The sequence below is a fragment of the Nesoenas mayeri genome (genome assembly GCF_963082525.1).
Source record: "Nesoenas mayeri genome assembly, chromosome: 3".
Lineage (NCBI taxonomy): Eukaryota > Metazoa > Chordata > Aves > Columbiformes > Columbidae > Nesoenas > Nesoenas mayeri.
In genome coordinates, this window is record NC_137544.1 from 114,436,095 (window position 1) to 114,459,301 (window position 23,207).

Sequence of the window (23,207 nt, forward strand, 5' to 3'; positions counted from 1 at the left end):
CCTGTAAAATGAGATGTACTTCAACATATTGATGACACAAAATGTTTTAAAGGAATATCTTCTACTGAAAGCCGGCATATATAATTTTTTTTACCCTTCAAATTGGAATTCCATCCTGGTAATGGACTCCATGTGTATAAGAAACACATATTTATTATCTGCGTGTGTAGCTGCATATATGTGTGTGTATGAGAACATTTCCATTTCTGTGAATGTATAGAGAGCCTTTACTGTGCTTGTGCTGGGTGGTATCCATTGATCAGTGGAACATCCACTGATTGTAATGCTATGAGCTGAAAAGCTGCATCAAGGAATGATTTGGGATATTTAAATGTATTTACAGCCTTCCAAACCACTCCAGAATAAGGAATTAAATGCCTTCAGTGTTTTTTCTTTGCAATCAGTGCTCCTTGTTAAATGGAGTACTGTGACTGTAATGAAAGAAAAATTAAGTAAACCTATAAAAGCTTATGATTTAAGGGAACTAAGAATTGTCTGTTTTAATCTGATAACCTTGTATACTGCAAGTTTTCAGTGTCACACATTGTGTGGTTTTACTTCTGTTTTTTCTTCTTATATTATCTGATATAGATAACAGTCCTGCATGAGACGTGGACGGTGTTCAGGCGGTACAGTCGTTTTCGGGAAATGCATAAAACTTTAAAACTGAAGTACCCAGAGGTAAGTTTTGGTAAAACTTCTTTTGCAGAAAATGTTGGAGATAGAGACTTGAAAATAAGTTTGGTTTTTTGTTTGTTTTTAAAGTTTTATGCCTAAAACCAATATTCCTCTCAGCTGCATCTTCTAGTAAGATTGGCAAGTCCCTTGGCAGTTCAGAGCTCAAAGACTCCTAGATAGAGGATGGATATAGCGGTGAAACTGTGACTCCGCGTGTTGCCTCCAGCCATTAATTCCCTTTACTGCTGACCGGCGGCGTTCCCTGGAGGCTGCTGGTGTGTTCATTGCAAGATACTTGCAGTCATGTCAGCCTGACAACTCCTCATTTAATAGAAGAGCCTTGTCTCACAGATACCCTTAGTGGCTTCCAGGTTTCTGCAAAATGGAAAACTGATCATTCTGACCACCTGGGAGACTCTGGGTGTTTGGGATATGAGCAGCTATGGCTGACAGAGGTTTAGTTCATTGGAATTGAACATTTGTAGAATTACAGTTCTTGGTTTCCACATCTGATTTTTAATTATTAACATTTTTCTTACTTTCTACTTGTTCCCTTGGATATTAGAAGAAGTAAATCATTCAAGCAATGGAAGTAATCCTGATTTGAGAGTTAACACGAGTAAAGAAGCCTGGGCCATATATTCATGGGCAATATATTAGAAAACATTTATAAGTTCAAGAAAGAGAGAGATGGAATAGTGTGCAAGTGCTTCCTTGGTCTTCATTGACATATTCTTTAAGCTAAAAAGTAATTGAGCATGAAAAGACCTTGAGTTTTAAAGAGTAAAATATATAGATTTGTGTTTTCTGGGGATTCTGGTCATTAAGACACATTCCAATACAGTATGGAAACCAGAAATTGAAACTACCACACACCAAATATTTAACAAAAAGCTTAGAGAGAGAGAGAATTAGGGAAAAAGCTAAAAATGAGTTTTGCATGGAGAATTGAAAAGTGCTATTTCCACATATGCTTTTAAAAATATTACTTCTGAATGAACATCAGTATCATATTTTCGATTTGAATGAATTGCCATTTCCTCTTGGATGTTAAACTTACAGTCTGTCGACAGTAATATCCTAATTGCATCTTAGTCTTGAAAAAGCAGCTCGGCAGTCATCCAGCGGAAACAGAAAAGGGCCGCTTGAATCCTTCTGCAGACTGATCTTCCCCGTTTGTGAAAATGTGTTTACATAGACTTTTCCAGAGTCTGTTATCAGTCCTGACAATACATCGAGGAACAATTGAATCTGGCTTCTACAGTTATGTCAGAGGGAGAGCAACTTCTTTGTAGTATGTAGTAATCAGGGTCGGGAGGAATCTGATGTTCTTAAAGCCATTATTAAAATGTCCTGTGTGCTGCAATATATTAATGTCACCTTTTAAATCAAGCCTCTGTGACTCACAGTACAAATTCAGGCCTTCTTGGTTTTACAGGAGGGAGTGGGGCTTTTCGTGGGCGTGGAAATATCCTTGAGTAAGCCTTGTAGCTGCGGTGCTGGGTCTTTCTAACTCTAGGTGCTACACCAACACCCAGGTGTCTTCTCCACAGTAACAGGCAACAGGATGAGAGGCAATGGCCTCAAGTTGCACTAGAGGAGGTTTAGATTGGATATTGGGAACAATTTCTTCCCAGAAAGGGCTGTGGGGCATTGGAACAGGCTGCCCAGGACAGTGGTGGAATCGCCATCCGTGGAGGGGTTGAACAGACACAGAGATGAGGTTCTCAGGGACGTGGGGTAGTGCCAGGGGTGGGTTAATGGTTGGACTCAATGATCTTGAGGGTCTTTTCCAACCAAAATGATTCTATGAGCACAGGAGTGGTGTTATTAGGTCAAAATGAAGTCTAGCATCCAAGAGCATACAAAGTAGATAATATCCTAGCACAGAGTGAAGGTACATTGTTTTCTTCATCTTGGAGTCTTCTCAGCTGAAATTATTTTGGTTGTAATTAATAGTTCATGATTAATATTTTTCCTGTGGATTTTATCTATGTTTTCTATTCTCTACGCCACTCACTTTATAGGTATCTTATACAGATAATTTTCTTTTTCTTTCTTCTTTTTTTTTTTTTTTTTAATAACTTCTTTCTGTGTTTGCGGTCATGCTCACAAGGTTAATACATTGTCTAGTTTAATGTGCCAGTTTGTTTCTGATTGACACTTCTGTGTTGCCATATGTCTGTGTCTTAGTTAAACTTATTGAGATTCACATCTAGTACATTAATGGAACTATTTGTTTAACTATGCAGATGATTAAAGTTCGAATTTCCATATAGTAGTTTGTTTTATTATTATTAATATCAATATTAATGTTATCTGTTCCCTTCTCAATGATTTTTGGAAGTCAGGGCAAATACCACGTCTCACAAGTTTGCCATTATAACATTCCCTAAAATATTATACTATTTGGAGAAGCATAGTAATGTGTTTTGGCTTCTAATATACTTGAAGAAAATGTTTAGTCATGTTACTTTCTAAAACAATAGATTTATAGTGTTAGTAGTATCTTCTTCCAGCCTTTATTGAGCCTTCACTTCGCAATAACCTTCAATAAATTATCAGTGAGGTTCAAGTATGTGTATCTTTGATAAATACAAAGCACAGTGAAGTTCAGGAGAAGCGAGATAAATATTTGGCCATGCCATCTCCTGCTTTTCGATAGTTACTATCACTAGAGTGCAGGCTTTGGAAACCCTTGCAGCACTGATACTGTGTTCTTTATTTTACATAGTACAGCTGTTGCGTCCATTCCTGCTTTGAGACTTAGGGCACTAGAAGGAAAAGGCACGTATGGGGACAGAGGAAACTCGACTGACATACAGTTCGTTTCTTCCACTGATCAGCACTTCTACAAACTACTCTGTCCTTGTTTACAAGAGGGGAAGAGCACATTGTGATGGATGAAACTCGTAATGTCGTGCACTGTAGTGAAGATTTCATTATCAATGTTGCATATGTGAATGATCGATAGCTTCCCATATTTTACCTTTATTTAAAATAGCCTTTATGTATGGTAATTTTGGATTAATTTTGCAATGTAAGTAGGAGTTCAGTTTGTTTGGTAAATTGAAAATAATCTGTCTGCTTCTGCTCATCTGTCATTGACCTAATTTGGGATTCACCATGACACTAAAATGCATTTTAATACCAAACTTTGCAAAGTTATGTCCTTAGTTACTGTATATTATTCCAGAGAAACTTGATCCTTAAAAGCAATGTTATCAGAATCCATCAGGGTTGAATTTTATTTTGCATAGTTCACCTTCCAACTCTAAATTAATATTTATAATGAACAGCGAAAATACTGCGGACGTGTTTAATGTATGAGTGTCCTGCTTTTAGAAGTGAACTTTACAGCTCATTAATTGCTCAGCTCAGAGTTACTACATCAGTATTTTAATAATTTGCTGATCTTGCATTTCGTGTTGCTGCCACTGGATTCCCAAAGGAATGTATTGGCAAACTGATTTATTAGGAAGGATTTTTTTGTGTTTTTTTCTTTTCTTTTAAATAGTATCTCTTTCAGAAGCAGAAATGTCTTCCAGTCTTATAATATGCCATATATTTTATATACCTGCATATTTCTTCTAATGTAATTAAGTGGTTGCTGACAACTGGGTATTTAATTGAAATATGTCACATGCAAATTTTGAAAGACTGAAGAAGCTGCAGCAAGGTGAGATTGTGCCACAGGCAGATGACTACCAGCATTTTAACAGTGCCTCATTTTTTTACGTCTGCATGATTGTCATTTGCTCAGCTTTAGCTTTCTTATGCTGCTAGATTGTTAATGACTCTCTTATTATTTCTGGAATTTTAATTAAGACCATACTTGGCTTTTAGTTGCAGTAGTCTTTGTAATGAATGTACTTTTTAATTGTCATTGTCAGAAGCAGGAGCAAACGGGCTCTTTAATAGAGAAATGAGAACTTTCAGAGTAAGGTCCTCCTTGGTTAACTTTTCCTTCGTCTTCTCATACCAGTTCATGGTTTTGACATATTACTGGGGTGCTGCTTCCTGCAGAAAACCTTCCCTTCCTTATCCTTATTTTGCTGTGAGGGAAAACTCACTCTCCCATCCCTGTTAGTTCAGCAAGTTCAAGTGATGCGCTGTTGTGGTGGCCAGTGCTTTCCTCTTCCTACCACTTTCTTCCCTCTTTTAAAAGGAGAGAAGAGGAACAGTTGTCTGTTTGTTTTCCCTACCTGAATCCAAAGCTTCTGAAGTCACTCATCCTAAATTCCTATTTGCATCCAGGTTTATAGGCCAAGGTTTGTGGGCCTTTCACTGTAGACTCTGCTTATGGACTTGCCTGTGAATCTTCTTGAAACTTCTGTGTCCATAAAAATGTCTACATGGTGTTAAGGGGAGCACCAACTATTGAGGCATTTTTACTACTAATAGTGATTCTCAACTTAAAATATTAGCAAATCCATAGAAAACTGCCAAAGAGAAGCTAAAAGGTATGCTTGCATTTATAGATTCATTCATGGAGTTAAGGACATATGCCTATAGGTAAGATTGCTACAGGAGTGCTGAAGCTATCACCTTCTAGCTTATTTAAGAGAATGTATTCATTTGTGTATTTGTATTTAATATGTGGATTCTGTGTGTAAGTGTATATTCATATCTTTCACAGTCTAAAGCACAAAAGGACTGTTTATAATTATTAAGGAATTTTAGGTTGTATTTGAGCCAGCTTCCCCTTCTGCTGGTCTGGTTTTTGTTGTCTTACATGACTGAATGGATGCACAACACCCATATCAGAAACATCTATGTAAACTTATACCTTCAAGCCAAAGTTCCCAGGTGATCTACCCCCATCTGCTATTTCCCAGGGAAATGAGCGTGCAGGATATATTGCAGTAGCACATCAATATCAGGAATCTCTGAGGTTGGGATTAGAGACTGTTGCTTGGATGACAGGTTTTTTCAGGTACGTTAAGTGTAGTATATTTTTTAATGTAGTATTCTGGAGGAAGGGCTTTCATTGGTAGTGTCAATGAGAGTTACATACTGCTTCTTTTTATTTCTGAAGATAATATCCTCTGCTTATCAGAAATCTCTGACAGAATATTATTCTGTTTGAATAATATTGGGGCTTGAACTCGAGGCTTTTGTCAATGGGAGGGGTTAGCAGGCTGATCTTTGCCTTGCATACCTGTGAGAACTGCATGAAACTCAAAGAGCAGAAGATGTTTCTCTAGTTTTTCAAAAATAGTATGTGAATGTTTTTAAAAACATATTGCATTCAAAATGTTTCTTGCAAGCTTATTTTAAAAATATTTTTAAATAGTTCAGATTTTTCAACACTCGAAGTAGCTTGTTAATTTTTTTACTGGAAGTGTTTTTTATCTCAGAGAAGAGATATAAGAAATATGCTATATCTCAGTGAAGCCATTTCCCATTTCATCCAGCCATAACCCCACAACTTTATGTACATGTTTGCTATTAAAATATAATAGGCACCAGTTTTGTAATCCTTTCTTAAGTTCTTTTTAAACTCTTTTATAGACCCGCTTATTTAGGACTAATTCTGCCCCGCTGATGAATGAAGAGGCATGAACTGTTCGTTTAATCACCACTGACTGATCTTGCTGTCCTTTCCTTTTGCCTCCCTACTCTTCTTTTGGGTGATTGCCAGGGAGGAATCTCCGTTCTCTTTTTCAGTGGTCCATACATCTGGTGCTCCTGATAAGTTATATGTAGAAGAAATCTGCAACCTGACATGTTGGCAGAGATAATGGTGAGGGAATGGATTTGAGATGAAGCCATTAATTTTAGGAGAGCATCCTTGGGTTCTGGAAGAGATTTTGTCCAGGATCACTGACAGAGAAATGCAACTTTTTAACTAACATTTAAGACACAGTTGGTGGGAGTTTGGGGATTTTTATTCTGCCCACTCCCTTCCTCCCTCCCCCCCCGCCAGTAGCCTCAAGGGTAATTAGGCAACTTCTCTCTATTTATGTAATTATTACTTCCTTAGCACAGATGCAGAGGTCTCCCTCGTAAGGAAGAACACAGCGAAATTAAACCAGGAGCAGAGCAGCCAGGCAGCAGACTTGTGCAGAGCACTTAGGGCAGCGTTCTGGCTGAGGTCTTGGCTATCTGGCCGATTCTGATTTTTAACTGTGCAGCTGTAGTGTCTCATCAAATGTAAAATTTGTGTTAATCTCCTGGGATGACCTGGAAAGGGAAAAGGAGGAGGAAGCAATACCCTGGAGGCACTTGGCTTGCACGGCTGGCGAGCTGGTTGCCACGTAACCAGTGAGCTCCTGGGGCTTGGGAGCTGCTTTGGCAGCAGGAGAAAGCTTGGTGCATCAGAGCTGGCCAGCCTGAATCTCTGCTGGTTTTACCTTTTTCTTTTTGCCTCATTTATTGGTGTCAGTAACTGGATATTTAATTAATATAGAAGATCTAGGGAGTATGCTCGTATTGAATGCCAAGTTCTGGACATTTGGATGCTTCTAGTGTTGTAGGTAGTGTAAAGCACTGTAGCTGTACATAACTGTAACTAAAAACTTCTAAGATTATATTTTATATTGGTTTGTTCTGAAACCTTCAATGTTTATGCTGAAGCGTTGATCCTGCAGTGACTAAAGTCCCAATCCCTTCACAAGTTCAGTGATTATTGAGATTGATGTATAGAAACCAAATTGACCAAGAAACTATTTAAAATCAAGGGTTACATGTACTAGAGACAGCAGGATATAGCACATAGTATTGAACATGATGGTACAAATCTTGCTACAAATGTGTTCTCATTATTTTAAAAAGTCTAGTTTTGCCTGTGTATGGATTCTTAATTCGGATTTTTTCAGCCTCTAGGAGCTCCATAACCCTTAGTGCGCATAGTATATGACAATATTTTAAGATTTATTTCTGTATGTGTAAATTTGATCCAGTGAAGAAATGAGCTTGTTGATGTGTTCTGCTTGGATTGGAAGGATGCTTTTGGATATTAACTACCAAACTTGGATATACATATGCATTTTAATAATCAAGAATATGCATTGTCGATTTGCTTTTATACAATGGGAAAACATAATAGAAGAGTAACAAATTTAACATGGCAACCTAAAGACAAACACCAAGCGTGCATGAAAAGTCTAAAAGCTTTTTTGCAAGAAACTCTACGTTTGAGCATAGATTAGAATGAAAATTATTTACAACATTGATATGCTTGTAAATATCAAGTGCCATGATGTGTATTAAAATAATACCTCTAGCAGAATTGCAAGTATATAGAAAAGCATTTAGAAAATTGTTTTTGAAATGTAAAACCAAAACTAATAGTAAACCTTAATTTTTACTTTCTAGCCTGGAACTTCATTAGCTTTAGTAATATATCTTTCCATAAATATTGAAAGAAAAACAAAGTAGTAAATGTTAGAATCCATATCTGTGTGTAAACCTTGTAATACCATTATACAAGCATATGATTATAGCCTTCACCTTCATTCAGTACCAATTACAGTAATTATGGTATAGATAATTTTAGATTTTTAACATTCATATTCTTGTCACCTATAACAGCCAAGAAGTACATACACAGGAAGCATATTTTGTCATATACACGCTTCCAGCTCCCATTCCTAATTATAGTATGTTCAGAGCATTCTGAAAGCCTGCAGGTTTATATATGTAGTACTTCCAGATCAGCTTTAGTTTGCCACCAGCTACAGAAGCGATTTAAGAGATAGATCTCTAAATACTTTCTCTTGCCTTCCTTTCGGCAGCAAGAGACGTTTGGCTGCTGCTGTTTTTAAAAGAAACTTCAGGACTTTGCTCAGTACATCAGTCTACAGATATCTATGAACAGGAGAATTTGTTCCCATAAGTGAAGTGTGAAAAACATTGCTGCTAACGGTATCATGTAGTTCAATGCAAGTTCGATTACAGGGAAGTGTATTTATTCCGTGTGGTCCCTCTGAATTCATAGCTGCTAACCAGGACTGTATCTTGAGCTACAGCAACCCCCCCCCAACCCCAGTATATTTGCTACCAGCATAATATGCAATTCCCAATGTACTTCTAGTGGTAAAATGAATTCAGTGTGTGAATTTCTCGTTGTAGAACTGAATCTGAACGTGTAAGAGCCTTGTGAGAGCCTGGCTTTGGGACTAATTTGTGATTATTGGGGTTTTGTGTGCTAGATTTGTGCAGCAAAGTTTTCTTGGCTTGGTACAGGCAATCCTGCAGAAAGAGTTTCTCTCCTTCCCGTCCTCTCTCCTGTGTTTTGGTCAATGATGAGACTGGTTTTTTGTGTATGTTTGGTTTTTGTCTATCCTGAGCAGCTAATGAAACGTATGAGTTTCCAAATAGTTCTCCGTGAAAATACCATTAGCTTTATAGGTCTTATGATAAATTCAGCACAAGATACAATTAAACTGCAGGCAGACATCAAATGCCAGGTTTCACTGATTATGCTGTGCAAAAGTCTTTTACATTAGTAATGTAGAAATTAAAAAAAAAAACAAAACCAAACATTTGGAGGGGGGTGAGTCCTTCATCTCATAATGCACGATCCATTGGACATAATAATTGCTTTGATTGTTTGATAATTTGATTTTCAAGGCTCTGCTCAGTGATCTAGTGAATTGCATAGTATCATAATCATGTTTTATTATCAGTAAAATAGTTTCAGATCATAGAATCATAGAATGGTTTGGGTTGGAAGGGACCTTAAAGCTTATCTAGTTCCAACCCCCCTGCCATGTGCAGGGACACCTTCCACTGGACCAGTTGCTCAAAGCCCCGTCCAACCTGACCTTGAACACTCCCAGGATGTGGCACCCACAGCTTCTCTGGGCAACCTGCTCCAGTGCCTCAGCACTCTCAGGGTGAACAATTTCTTCCTTACATCTAATCTACCCTTTTTTCAGTTTAAAGCCATGACTACATGCCCTTGTAAAAAGTCCCTCTCAGCTTTCTGGTACATCCCCTGTAGGCACAGGTACCCCCTTTAGGTACTGCAGGGTTTGATTTACATATCTAGAATAGCATAGTTTCCATTCTGATCGTACCTGAAGGCTCCTATGTGCTGTAACTCATTCTAAGGATGCTGTAAAAAATAATAATTCCGTGTCATCCTGTAGCTTGCCCTGGCTTTCTTGGGTTACTAAAACTTGTGTAGGTGGAGCAGCATCACATGTATATGGACTCAGTGATTTAGTGCTTGCTGAGGATGGAAATATAGCTTTCTAGAAATCATCTGATAAGACAGTAGATGTGAAATTACTGACGTAATCCAAACCCAAATACTTGCAATAGTTAAACGCATCCCTGTTTTCTCCCTGACCCTTAATAATGATGGTGGCTTCGATATCATGTCATTTTAATCAAGTGCGTCTTTGAGTTTTCCCTCTGTATGTGGTATATACATGGATCTTGCTTGCTAAGCATTTATTTTCAAGTGCTTGAACAAGAAATTCTGTTATACTTGGAAACGAATATCTACTCTCACCCACCACTGTGCATCTAGGGTCTCAAGAGCAATTCAAAATCTGATCATAACAATGATCTTTCTGGTCCCCATAATTGCTTTTTCTGTCCTGCAGATTCAAAATCCTTTGCCAAGGAAGCTCCTGAAAATGTATCTTTTCAAGGTATTACATTTAATTAGTTATCTGTCATTTTCAACTTTACCTAATGACAACAATAGTGGGAGGAAAATCCTGAATTTGTATGAGGTTTACAGCTAGTTTTTAGTCTTGTGATAAAGCACCTAGTTCTATGTCTGTAAGACTAGACATAAGTGAGAATTGATGTATGACCTACGTGGCTATCACTCAGTCTTACTGCTGGAGGGGGCACTAATTAGTTCCTTTTAGGCTTCCCATTTGTGTACTTGCACTGCGCTTTCTCGGGTTGTATCATTTGAAGTGAGGCAGAAGGCTAGCTGGCTTCTCCTTCTAATCAGTCCAGTTTGTTGTGAGAGCGGCAGCTTTATATCTGTAACAAATCAAACTCAGAGGCACATTGCGTGTTTGTTTGCAGGTGTGTTTCTCTCTGACAGCTGTTCGTTGGGACCCTGAGATCTGCCATTAATTTTGAGTAGTCAGAAAGGCATCCATCTAGTCAGCAGTAGAAATTATCGCCGCTCTTTGGGTTTTCATTATTAGCATTTCTCAAAGGCGAGGGTGACTGAAATTTATGGCATCAGTTGGCCGCACGAGATGAGGATGTTTCATAAGTGCTGCCAGCTGTCACCGCGATGAGCTCGTACGCAACAAGCAAATCTTTTTTGGAAGAGCTGTTAAAACTGCATTGGTGAGTTCTCCTCTCTGAACGTATTTCTGTTGCTGAAGTCAAATGGGATTGGGACTTCTCGGTGTGCAGTTGAAGTGGCTTCATAGACACCATGGCATTGCCACAGTGATGTCTGCCGTGCAGCAGGGACAGTTCCTTAACCTTGCTAGAAATCCCAGTGGGAAGATAGTGAATCAAATCCCTAATAATTTTTGAAAGGAAAATAAACTCTGCAGAGAGTACCAGAAATTTCCTTTTTTACCTTCTCTTTGAGAAGTGGGATTTGAGCCATGCACAGGTGAAGATTGATGAATGTGTTGAGCTTTGAAGACGTGACCTTGCAAACCCATTGGTAGTTTCCATTTTTTTAAAGAAATAACCAAGCACCATGACCTGAGATTACATGACAAAAACTTAGTTTAGTTTGCAAAATCATGAGCTGAAATCATAGAGAATATGTATTAAACTTGCCCATAGACTCTCTAGGTCAGCACGTGCCCTTGTCTTAGGCCACTGTCTGCCATGCGGTACTGGTATTTTTCCCCCAGAGACCTATATTTTAGGGCAAGGGATAGATGAATAGGGGAGCAAAATCCATAGTATGTTACAATTTTTTTCATGCTTATTTCCCACATCTATGGAGAGTATTTAATTATGTTTTATTTTGGTTTTGACTGGTTTACAGGTGAGATAATGATATCCTTTGGGTTGGTGTATGCTGTTCCTCCACCATCTTATTCTGCCTTTCTGCAGCCAGAATATATTAATATATTTTCCTTTGCATTTGAGCCAGTTTTTGTCCCTCTTTCCTTAGTTCATAATCCTGAGTTATGCAGATAGTAGTTCACATTTAGAAAGATGCCCTGGCTGTATTAGTTGCCAGTTTTCATAAGAGAGATTAAAAGCCCGAAGCTGCATAATTTTATAGAACTATGAAAGGTTTACATGAACTTTGATACATCCTCTTGCTCATTTTTATAGTTATTCTGTATTTAAATGCTATCGTGCTACTTGTAATGAACAAAACAATGAAGTAATTTGTCAAATATTATACTAACCATCGTTTATAGCTCTTTTTCAGTATGTTATTATTCTGACTAGTCTAGAAATTGCTTTAAGGAAAAGAAAAACCCCCCTGTAATGCAAGGTAACTTCTTTGGCTGCAGTTAATTCAGTTTTTCTCAGCAGCAGGAGGCAGACTAAATGGAGTTAAAATAATCCTCCACATCTCACCATAGCTCCAAAAATGCATATTGAGCAGGTCAGCCTGCTTGTTTAAGGAGAAACTTGGATGAAACTGCCAAACCTTGTTGATAATTATAGATTATGTTTGATAGGCAGGTGGGCAGAACAGAAAGACAGTGAGGCACACTTAGTGAAATATAAAAGAGGAATCTTTGGTGTCCAGTTCTACTTGGTAATTTTGCATCGTCAGACTGAGGTTTCAGAGAGGTTCACAGGAGGTGAATTTCTTTTTTGTATTCTTAGCCCTCTTCAGTGACAGATGAAGTTGAAATGTTCTTTGGAGATGCAGTTGGGCCTGTCTTTGAGGAAGGTAACTGGGAAGCATGCCGGGAAGATCTTAGAAGTTTAAAGAGAGTTTCGCAGAATTAGAGAGAGCAGAGCTGTAAGAACTTGTGCATCCTGAGGAGATGCTCATGTATTGGTGAATCCAGAGAAGATGATGTGTGGGGGTTAGTCACAGCGTCCAGACTTTGAGGGGCCTCAGAACAGAACTGCATCTGCTTACAGGAGGAGATGTTAAGTGCTTGTGCTTCTTGGCATGTCTTAGTGCCAGTATCACAGGGAAATGGTGCAGAGGAGGTACCTATTTATAAATGTGTGACGCGCCAGAGACATAAGTAGGAAGAAGGCAAGGAATTGTCTCCAGTTTGAGTACAGCGGGGAAGTTACAGAATTGCTTACCGGGCAGGTTAAGCCCAACAGGGTCTCCAGGATGCTCTGGCCAAAATGGGGTGTGTTCTGGAGGGCAGAGAAGAGACCTGGCTCACCAGGCTGCCTGCACTAGGGGCCAGGCAAATAACAACCTACAAACCTGGAGTTGCTGCTGCCAGCCAGAAATGCAAAGGTTAAAGCAGTTCTGTGGGCATGTGAATCTTTAGCACAGAGCAAAAAGGATGGAGAGCAGGGAGAAGAAAGTGTTCTCATGTATAAGGGGCAAAACAGCTTCCTCTTTGAGGAAAGGCTGCACTGTTAAGAAACAGGGAAACCAGGTTGTGGCATAAATTGTATCTGGGAGAGACCACACACAGACCAAAAAACCCAAAAATGAAACTCTACCACATCACTCTGCAATGTGGTCTTTCTTGTATTTGTCAGAAAGAGAATATTAGCTGACTGATTTAGCTAGGATTTTTCAAAGCAGACTCCCTCAAGGAACGAGTAAGATGCTAATTCCTTTGTCTCCTAATTATTTGGTCTGCTTTGAGTGAGGTGCAGCCTGTAGCAGTGAGGAGGGACAACCCCAGAGGGCTGGAATCTGTCTCTGATGGAGCAGCTTCTCAGGTCCCAAACACCACGAAGACCTGGGGAGTTCTGTTTCCTGGTCATCTGAGTTTTCTTTGGTTTAGGAGATTAATTATTCCTATTTGTTTGTTATAATAAGTGGTGCCTTTTGTTGCTCTTTAAAAGCTCTTCAGTCTTCTCCGAGGAGTTTGCTACGTTAAGAAGTTTGACATGGGTCCACCTCAGAGCTTTGGCTGATCTGTAGTTGCTCAGATATCTATCCTGCCTCTGAAAATATCAAATCCTTTTCTCCTTCTGGCACATAGTAGAGAGGATGGGGTGGAACAGGAACTTTGATATGGCAAATGGACGATGGAGCAAGAAAAATAATTAGTTAGATCATAGAGGGTGGAAAAAACATATCAATAAAGTAGAGGCAAGCTGGGAAGTGTGGGAGAACATGTTGGAAGAGATGGAAAAGAATTTTGAGAGAGAATATTAGAAATGGAAGAGGAGAGTAGGTGACAAGCTGGATATCCAGAAAATAATCTCCTGGATATTCCCTCTCCTGGATTAGGTGATAATGGAAAGTATTGTCTTTGATTTTCCTGTCCTCTGAGAGCATCACTTCCCTGTAGCATACATATCAATGAAGCACTGCAGGGCTTACATGATGGAGGACTATACTGTTATTTTTCTAATAGAGAATAAGTTTAGAGTTTTATTCACTCCTATTTGGGAAAACATCATTTTAACTTTAAATAGTTTGAGCTATATCACCTGAAAATGTGACTTAGGTGGTTTTTAAGTTATTTTGTTGGTTTCTTTTTTAGTGGATAGTACATGTTCAAATTGATCCGTATTTGATTTTTTTTCCCTCAGGATGTATAAAGTTGCTTTAATTTGTTCATTAAGTGTTAACTCTTTTCCATTGCCTAAGGCTCTTTTATGAAATTGTTTAGAATAGGTGTGTCACAGTTTATTTCACACAAAATACTAGTAAAAATACAGAAGTTAAGCTTTCTTCTTTTTACTATGTTGTCAAATCCCTGAATATTTAGTGCAGGTTCCTAGTTAAGATTCCAGCTTTTGTCCAGTTTCTTTAGAGTCTTAGTACATCTTGAGAAGCTGAGGCTTAAGTTACTTTGTTTGAACTTCAAAACCTAAAAGTAGGACAGTTTTTTCTTTCATTACTTACTGCAAAATCAAGTCAGGTGCAGCCACAGTGGCTGCAAAACCAAGCCACATTCTTCTCTTTGATTTTTCTCATCTGTGACAGAGATTTCTGGTACAAAGGATCAAAAGTCAGGCGTGCTCTTTGAAAAATGAGAAAATTCAGAGTTGTAAAAGTAACAGGAGAGTTAAAGAAGACTGACTTTTAAATTTTATAGTTAGCATTTTCTTAATTTTCTTTTTTCCTCCTTTTCCCCCCATTTAAATATATCAAAACATTGAAGCACAAAGAGAATTTGGGATGAAAGATTAAAGATGATTCAGCCTCCATCAGTGTCTGCCCTGTTTTTCTTCTTAAAAAAATCTTTTACCACGTTGTAGGCACTAAAACGTAGATTTTACTCACCAGAAATAATGAGATCTTTCAAATCCTGTAGATTTTTGCTTGATGTTTGAAAATGGCCCTTTTTTTAATGTTTAGGGAGCCATAACACTTGGAGCAATTTCACACTTCAGAAGTGACAAGCCTACATGACTGTATTATGTGGTATTTTACTTTGGTCCACTATATATTGAAATATGATCTACAAAGTACTGTACAAGACTTTCTATTAACATTATATTCTGCTCTACTGTAAAACCCCTGAACTGAATTAAATCCAGCAGGTCCCTGGCTACCTTCAATTAATGTCAGTGAAGAGTCTCCAACTGAATATAATAGAAATTAAAGGGCACCCTTGAAATGCTGATGGCTTCATTTTGTAATGGTCCTAAAATGAGAATTCACCCTGTCCCAGGCAGAGCCTTTCGTGGTTTTGGAACCTTCATGTGCACTCTCTCGGCTTCCAGAAGGTCGTGATCCAAATTTACATGTCTTCTCAGGGCTCAGTAGTTGAAGATGTATGGTTTCACTTGAAAGGACTGTGCTTCCATATAGATGTTGTTAGGTATATGCTGTTGCCCAAAGTAGGCAAATCTTAATGTCAAAGAGTTGTATATAAGATAAAATAGGGTTGCTTACTGTTCTGCCATCTACTCTTACCAGCATTAACCACCTGCTGATAACCTTGTTAAAACCCATCTCCTGGCAGAAAAGTGAGAGAAGTACAGGAATCCATTAAGCTGTTTAAAATTTGCTAGAATAATAATTGCTAGGGATGTAGCACTTTCCCCTTGAGGACTGGGCCAAGTACTGTCTAAACCAGATCATACTAATCTCACAAATACTATGTCATGGTAGGTAGGTATTGCTTCTTACAGATGAAGTTACTGAGACAGACAAATAGCATACCCCCAAGTAATACAAGACTCAGAAATGAAACACAGCCTTTATTTATTGTAAAGAAATTAGGGAATAAATTGCAAATGACTGTTTGCCTCTCCTTAAAACTGCTACTGCCTAGCAACGAGTGCCAGATAGGATAAACATCATTAACTGTAAAAACTTTAATGTCTAAAAGACATTAGATGTGCTGATGTGCAGTCTTGAGGTGTGTCTCTACTGTTTTAAAACATTATCTGGCTTTGCATTTTAGGTCTAAGAGTAGTCCCAGCCTGTTCCATGGTATACATGTACACACTCGTGTGTATGTAATAGAATTTGTATGCAGCAATGCTTCTGCAGCCAAAATACAAATTAGAATTCTTGCACACTACATGCAGAAGCTTCTCAGGAAATCATTTGAGCTCTCTCTTCCTGTCAGGCCAGGGAATATGCCTCTTAATTTCCCCTGACAGAAAACATATCGCCTTATCAGCAGCCCTAAAAAATGACAAAACATCCCTGCTGAAAAAGACTGCCTGCCAAACGCTGTCATTGCTGCTGCTGTAAGGGGGACAGGGAGAGGATGGGCGTGCTGCAGAAATTTCAAGCAAGTAAAATGGTTTACCTTGCTACCTGTGGAGTCCCGCTCTAACGCCTTTTAGTGCCGCAAATTATTTGTCTTGTAGTCAAGGTGCGACCCTTGAAGAATTAACTTGAGCCAGAGGGTACATGGCCATTTAATTCTAAAAGAATAATTTATACTCCTGCATCTAGATAGTGTGAAGTTCCCTTACGGTGTTTTAGCTGAGGCAAACATCTCGATGCAAAATCTCCACCTGCAGATCTCTTCTATATTTAAGCAACAGAACAAATGCGGCTCATTCACATACTGTGCTATGTGCATTAACCCATAGCAGGGGTGAGCTCATCTGAAGTTACTGCGCCGTTTCTTAAAGGCATTGTAGTCCTACTAATAACAAAATTTGGATTTATTGAAATATTTTCTACTGCAATTTGGCTTAAATGAGTAAAGTATTGCAAATAAACCGCAAAATTCTCTTGAATCATTGCATTTCTGAATTGCACACAGTTACATTCAGAGTCTGTATGTCAAATGATACATCAGGATAGAGGTTCTTTATAGAAAATTATTGTAACGTTTGTCATTACTTCAGTATAATTGTATTGCTGGGCTTTTTCTTTTCTTTTTATAAACCACAGTTCTGACAAGATGAGAAAATTTTGTCATCACTTCGCATATTTGTGGAACTCTTACACCAATGTATTTTTCCCCACACTAAAAGAATAACTCTGTAAGTTAGAGTGACAGAGATCAATGGTGCATACATATAAGCACATGACCTCTGCTAAATATATTAATATTGTATTTTTAGATCAATGTACTACAATAGACAACTTCCTATTACAGTGAAATTACACGGTCACATAGAGGACTGCATAATTCACATTGCCGCATGAATGGTTCTAGTTCTCATGTTGCAAAGATAATTTTCAAGCTGTGAACCAAGTTGAAACTGGTGCTGTCATGTCTGCAAAAGCGTTTCGACAGCCTGAAATTCAAGTCTGGCGAGTTTTAAATCTCTTTTATTTTACTGGATTCAGACTCTTGGCATGTAGTGGAGTACAGCATATTGGAATAATTCAGGGCTTGCAAGAATCACAGAATCACAGAATCGACTGGGTTGGAAAAGACCTCAGAGATCATCGAGTCCAACCCTTGGTCCAACTCTAGTCTGTTTACTAGATCATGCCACTAAGTGCCATGTCTAACCTCACTTTAAAAACCTCCAGGGACGGTGAGTCCACCACCTCCCTGGGCAGCCATTCCAATGCCTGACCACTCTCTCTGTAAAGAATATCTTCCTAATATCCAGTCTAAATTTCCCCTGGCAGAGTTTAAGCCCATGTCCCCTTGTCCTATTGCTGACTGCCTGGGAGAAGAGACCAATCCCCACCTGGCTATAACTTCCCTTCAGATAGTTATAGAGAGTGATGAGGTCACCTCTGAGCCTCCTCTTCTCCAGACTAAACAACCCCAGCTCCCTCAGCCTCTCCCCATAGGTCTTGTGCTCAAGTCCCTTCACCAGTCGTGTTGCTCTTCTCTGGACCCGCTCCAGCACTTCAATGTCTTTCCTGAACGGAGGGGCCCAGAACTGAACACAGTACTCCAGGTGTGGCCTCACCAATGCAGAGTACAGGGGAAGGATCACTGCCCTTGTCCTGCTGACCACGCTATTTTTGATACAGGACAGGATAACATTGGCCTTCTTGGCCACCTGGGCACACTGATGGCTCATGTTGAGCTTCCTGTCAATTAGTACCCCCAGGTCCCTTTCTGCCTGACTGCTCTCCAGCCACTCTGCGCCCAGCCTGTAGCGCTGCAGGGGGTTGTTGTGACCGAAGTGCAGCACCCGGCACTTGGCCTTATTGAACTTCGTCCCATTGGAATCAGCCCACTTTTCCAGTCTATCCAGATCCCTCTGCAGAGCCCTCCTGCCTTCCAGCAGGTTGACACTCCCTCCCAACTTGGTGTCATCAGCAAGATTTGCTGCCGTGGTGATGAAGTCTATGGCTGGAGGTTTTCTGTCATATAGTTGGGTGGTCATCTGCGGGACAGAAATGGCCTTCATTTTTTTGCGTGATGGACATCTGCCAATCATTTGGCTAAGAGGGAAGGCCGAGGGCCCTTGGAAAGATGCCAGCAAAGAACAGGACATGGAAGTGTTCCAGCAGCACGAGGTTTTGTGCCTTCTGCATCCAGCCCCATAGAGGTGGTGACTGCAGGAGGTGGTCAGTGCCTCGTGATATATCACCTGCAAGATGCAAAATCCTTCCAAGTACATAGTTGCATGGATAGGTATATTCTGTATACATATTTTATTTATAATATATAATACATTATATATTATATTTTATAGATTATATAATATGCATAATAATATATGTAATATAAACACAAATAATATGCCAAGTATAATTTGACCCATTGGATAGAACTCCTTGTTATCTGTAGTTCTCCAAGTCCAAAGTATTCAGATTCAGGTCTTGATCACCATTGAAATTATAATTTTCATTTAGGTACATGTTGCAAATTTGAACATTTTGGAGCCAGTTCTACTGGCTGAGGCCTTTCTGTTGCATATTAAAATCATGACTGTAATAATGGACTTCTGTTGGCTTGCTCTCAAAGATTTGTGCATCATGGTGATCTGTGAGATAAGAAATGTTAGAACTATGTGAGTAGCTACTTCGGTTTAAATGAGTTTAGCAAAACTTTCTGGCTTTAGAAAATGTAACTGTTCTTCTCCTAAAATGTATTCAGAAAGCTAACAGATTAGAAAAGCAACTTTCCCATCCCATAGTTTGGTAGAATCAGTCCCCAAATGTCTGTTAAATTCAAATTATATTGGATGAAGAAACAATTCCTGATTTTAGCTATAATACCTTGCTTTGACTCTACAGAATATGTCTGAGGATGTTGTAGCAGTAGCTTTTTTTATTAGTGCAAATTGGTTTTTAACATACAAATTTAAAATCCTGTAACGAAAGTATTTATCGGTAAATAAATACAAAGCCAGTCTTTCTAGGGCCTGAAGGGGATTGTGATGGTAGTTGTTTTACTTTTCTTGTTTCTTGCAGTTACATCATGCAGTAGTGTTTTAAAAAATAAAATTTCTGCAGGTGTGGGATTTTGAAGTCCTTAAAAATATTAGCACTTATAATCTTGTATAGATTAAGAAGTGAAAGTAGGTCTCAAGGACATAATTATAGGATACAGTTTGGTTGTGTACTGCTTGTCCTGCCAAGATGAAGCAGCAGCACCCTGAGAATGTGGTCAGAGAAACCTGAGGAATACAACTGGGACACACTGGTGAGACTGATGCTGAGCAGACATCTCCTTCGTCTCCTCTCAGTGTCTCTCGTCACTTTGTGTCACTCATTCTCCAAGCTGGAGTTGAACCAGAGAATGGGCATAAATTATTTGTATTGCAGAATTCCTCTATTTTAAAGATGCTTACATTCAATGTTAATAGTGAGGCTCCTCATTTAATTCAGTATACTTCTGCGCCATAAATTCTCTACAGTGCTTTATGTGCTGATATACTAAAAATGATGCATCTTGTTTATTATTTCGATATCATCAAATGGCCAGGGGAATTCATGTAAGAGGCATTTTTACAGAGGGCTTTCGCCTGCAGAACAGCTCCAGCAATACCAGTGTGAGGTTGCACATTTCTGTCTCATACAGTGAGAACGAGGAATAAATTAGTTTTGATGTGTCTTCAAGTGCAAACACAAATGATGCTTTTGCGTGCAGCCTTCCCAGCAGCAGCGGCTTCGCACACCAGGTTCGTTGGTACTTGTTACCAACTCCTGAGTCTTTTGTGTGCTTTCCAGATATAGCTGGCTGGAATTTGTTCAAGCATTTTATTAGTCAGTGTACAAGAAAGGAAGACAGTTCCCTCACTCTCTTCCTTACCAGTGTAGCTTGCCACAGTTCCTAGAGAGAAACGAGAAGATAGCTTTGAACACCTCTGTGGAAGAACTCCTAAAAGGACAGATCTGAATAGCTGTTTTCAGGAGCTGTGCTGCTGCCTGGTTTTCATTTTCAGTATGTTAAATGGGATTTTGCCTGCTTGTGTGGATTCTCTTCAGAAATTAAAGCTATCAGCTTCCAGCGTGGACACACATTTGAATGTGACTGAGCTACAGTTGAGTTACAGCTCAAGAAGCCCCATTTCCCATCATCTTAGCTGCCATCACAGTATAGGTACATGCTCTTGAGTCTGTCCCCACTGTGAAGGAAGAAGTTGTAGTTCAAGGCACAACTAAAAGGTCCCTCAGATCCAGCTCAGATGTCAACTGGAGTCCCACAATGCCATCTTCCACAATGTAACTTCAGTGATCTTACATTTATGATACAACATAAGGCAATCAAATTAACACAACAGTGTGGTTGGAGACCACAGGTTTTAAGAGACTAATGGCATTCTTCTAAGACAGAATTTCTGAAGAGATCTTTCATAGTTCTTAGTTGGTGTTATCACATCAGATTCAATTTGCGGCTTTGTAATCCTTATGTGGGCAAACCGTGGCAGCCTAATTCCTAAATTTGCTTTCTGTCACTCACTTGTGACAAAACGCATTGTTATCTTAGCAGTACTACAGACCAGATCGTACTAACATCAGTAGAAATGTGTAACGTGATATTTGCGAATAGCACATAGTGTAGCTCATGAATATGTGGCTTTTTCTTTTTCCCAGTTGCTTTGTAGTTTAAAGAGAATTTTCTCATTTGAGCTTGTCACTTCTGATGCAGATTCATCCTTTAATGTCTTCCAGCTTGCCACTTTAGAATTCCCTCCAAAGAAGCTCTTTGGAAACAAGGATGAACGAGTGATTGCAGAACGACGGAGTCACTTAGAGGTAATGCCAACTTTTTAACAGGTTTCTGCAACATATTTAGGTGGAGTGCTCTCTGCTTGACCAACAGAAACCATTCCCATATGGTGAAAGTTAAATAGCTGCTTGTATGAATGAAGTTACTTGCTGCCTCATTTAACACAGGAGATGGCAGCAGTAGATTGCAAAGTAATGAAACTGCCGTAAAAAAAACAATCATAGTCTAGGAAACAAGCGTCTCTTTAGAGATATTCATAGGAGATACATTTATTTAAGGGGGAAAGATTGTGGGTGAGGTAAGTGTTCGCTGTAGACAGATGGTCTCTGTGCAAGACAAAAGATCAAAAAAAATATCGCTACTTCAAATGCAATTCGTGAGCTGAAGATTTGCTATTTTACCATAGTTTTTATATCCAAATATCTCATGACAGAAAGAAAGCAATATTTAGGCATTTTTGAGCTTTATTTTGTAACCCAGCTTTCCAAATGTATTTTTTTTTTCTTTCAATTAGTTTTTAAAATTAATTTTACCGTGGACAAGGTTACTGAGTTTATAAGAGTTTGGGTTTTATTGCTTCTTTTGCAGTGCCATGTAGATGGCACAGTTTTGACTCCTATCACACATTAAGTCTTTATATTTCTATATTAATGCCTGTGTTATTGCAGCCCAAAGTCAGGAGCTTGAGTTTTGGGAAAGAAGAGGAGGCATGAACAAAAATTAAACCATACACCCCACAACTGTATTGTAGCCGCATGTGGGTTACCTGATCATGCAAATCATTAAGAACTACATCCTTTGTAGACCTAAAGTGGCATTAAGTAGAGCTTTAGAGAAATTAATATAAAAGTAGATTGCTTCCAACTGGAATATTTTCATGCATGTTTTGAATTTTTTCTACATACTTCACCTTTTCTTTGATCTACAAACAAAACATCCTCCCGCAGACTTTTGATGTGATTCTGTCGTACATGGAGCACAAAATGTAATCTGGTTTTTGTTCGTGTCCTCTATAGAAGGCATAAAGGCATGGCCACATTCCGGTCTAGTACTTGATTTGCATGTTTTTGTACCAGTAAGAAATTTAATCCCTTAATCTTTCTGACCTTTCATTGATTTAATAACAAATTTTAATGTAACATTTCTAAATGTTAAAACTGCTGGGTATAGTGATGCTTTGATCATGGTCATACAGTACTTATAGCTCTCTCTATATAGCCAGTTTTTAGCTTGGAATTAAATTGTATCTATTTTAACTAAGTTAAGTCATTAAAACTTACAACATATACATTTTGCAAACCTAGTAATAATAATAAAAAATAATATGTGACCACTGTTCACGTGCATATATTTTGCCGTGTGCCATATAGTATACTTGGTCTTGCCATTCAATAATCTTGACACTGAAGATCCCTTATGGCCCAGGGAAAGTTAAAGAGGACAAGCAGTCAAGTAAATGTTACCATTCTTGCCAACAAAACCAGGACAAGGGATTTGATGCAACAAGCTGGTCAAAACCCCCTTATGTCTGGATCTCTAGTTGTGGTATTTTCCTTCCACTGTGTATTTGCAGTGTTTTCCTCTGGCTCTGTACTGTAGGCCAACGACTGGAGAGCTTCAGCTAACATAGCTACAGCCTACTTGGCGAACAGTGGGAGAAACCACCTAAGTAGTGATAGTTTCCAAAGTCACATAATGCTTTGAAGACTCCAGGTACATGTTGAGTTATACTGAGAAAGTGTTCGGCAGGCAAAGTGCGATGGTGGAAGACGGCACAGGCAGCACTTGTATTCAGAACACTGAGTGTTATCGCCGAGTGGTTTTCAGGTTGATATGAACCTTGAGCATGCTTCAGAGGGCTAACTTGAATGAGGTAGATGGATGGATTGCCTCTGTAAGGGATGGGGGTTCGTGGCCTTTTGACTATAGCGCATTTCTCAGGTGGAAATTTGA

General features: G+C 38.9%; 1 protein-coding gene across 4 annotated transcripts in view; it reads left to right on the plus strand.

Annotated features, from left to right (window-relative positions):
* KIF16B (kinesin family member 16B) overlaps positions 1–23,207 on the plus strand; it is a 135,660-nt gene that overhangs the window by 98,320 nt on the left and 14,133 nt on the right. For 2 of the 4 annotated variants that reach the window (XM_080341996.1, XM_080341997.1), the window contains 2 exons: positions 592–681; positions 21,197–21,280. In XM_080341996.1, the coding sequence (XP_080198122.1) occupies positions 592–681; positions 21,197–21,280 (174 nt within the window). Of the gene's footprint in view, positions 1–591; positions 682–6,322; positions 6,425–21,196; positions 21,281–23,207 lie in introns of those variants that run through there. The other 2 variants (XR_013921984.1, XR_013921985.1) reach the window with 2 other exon arrangements.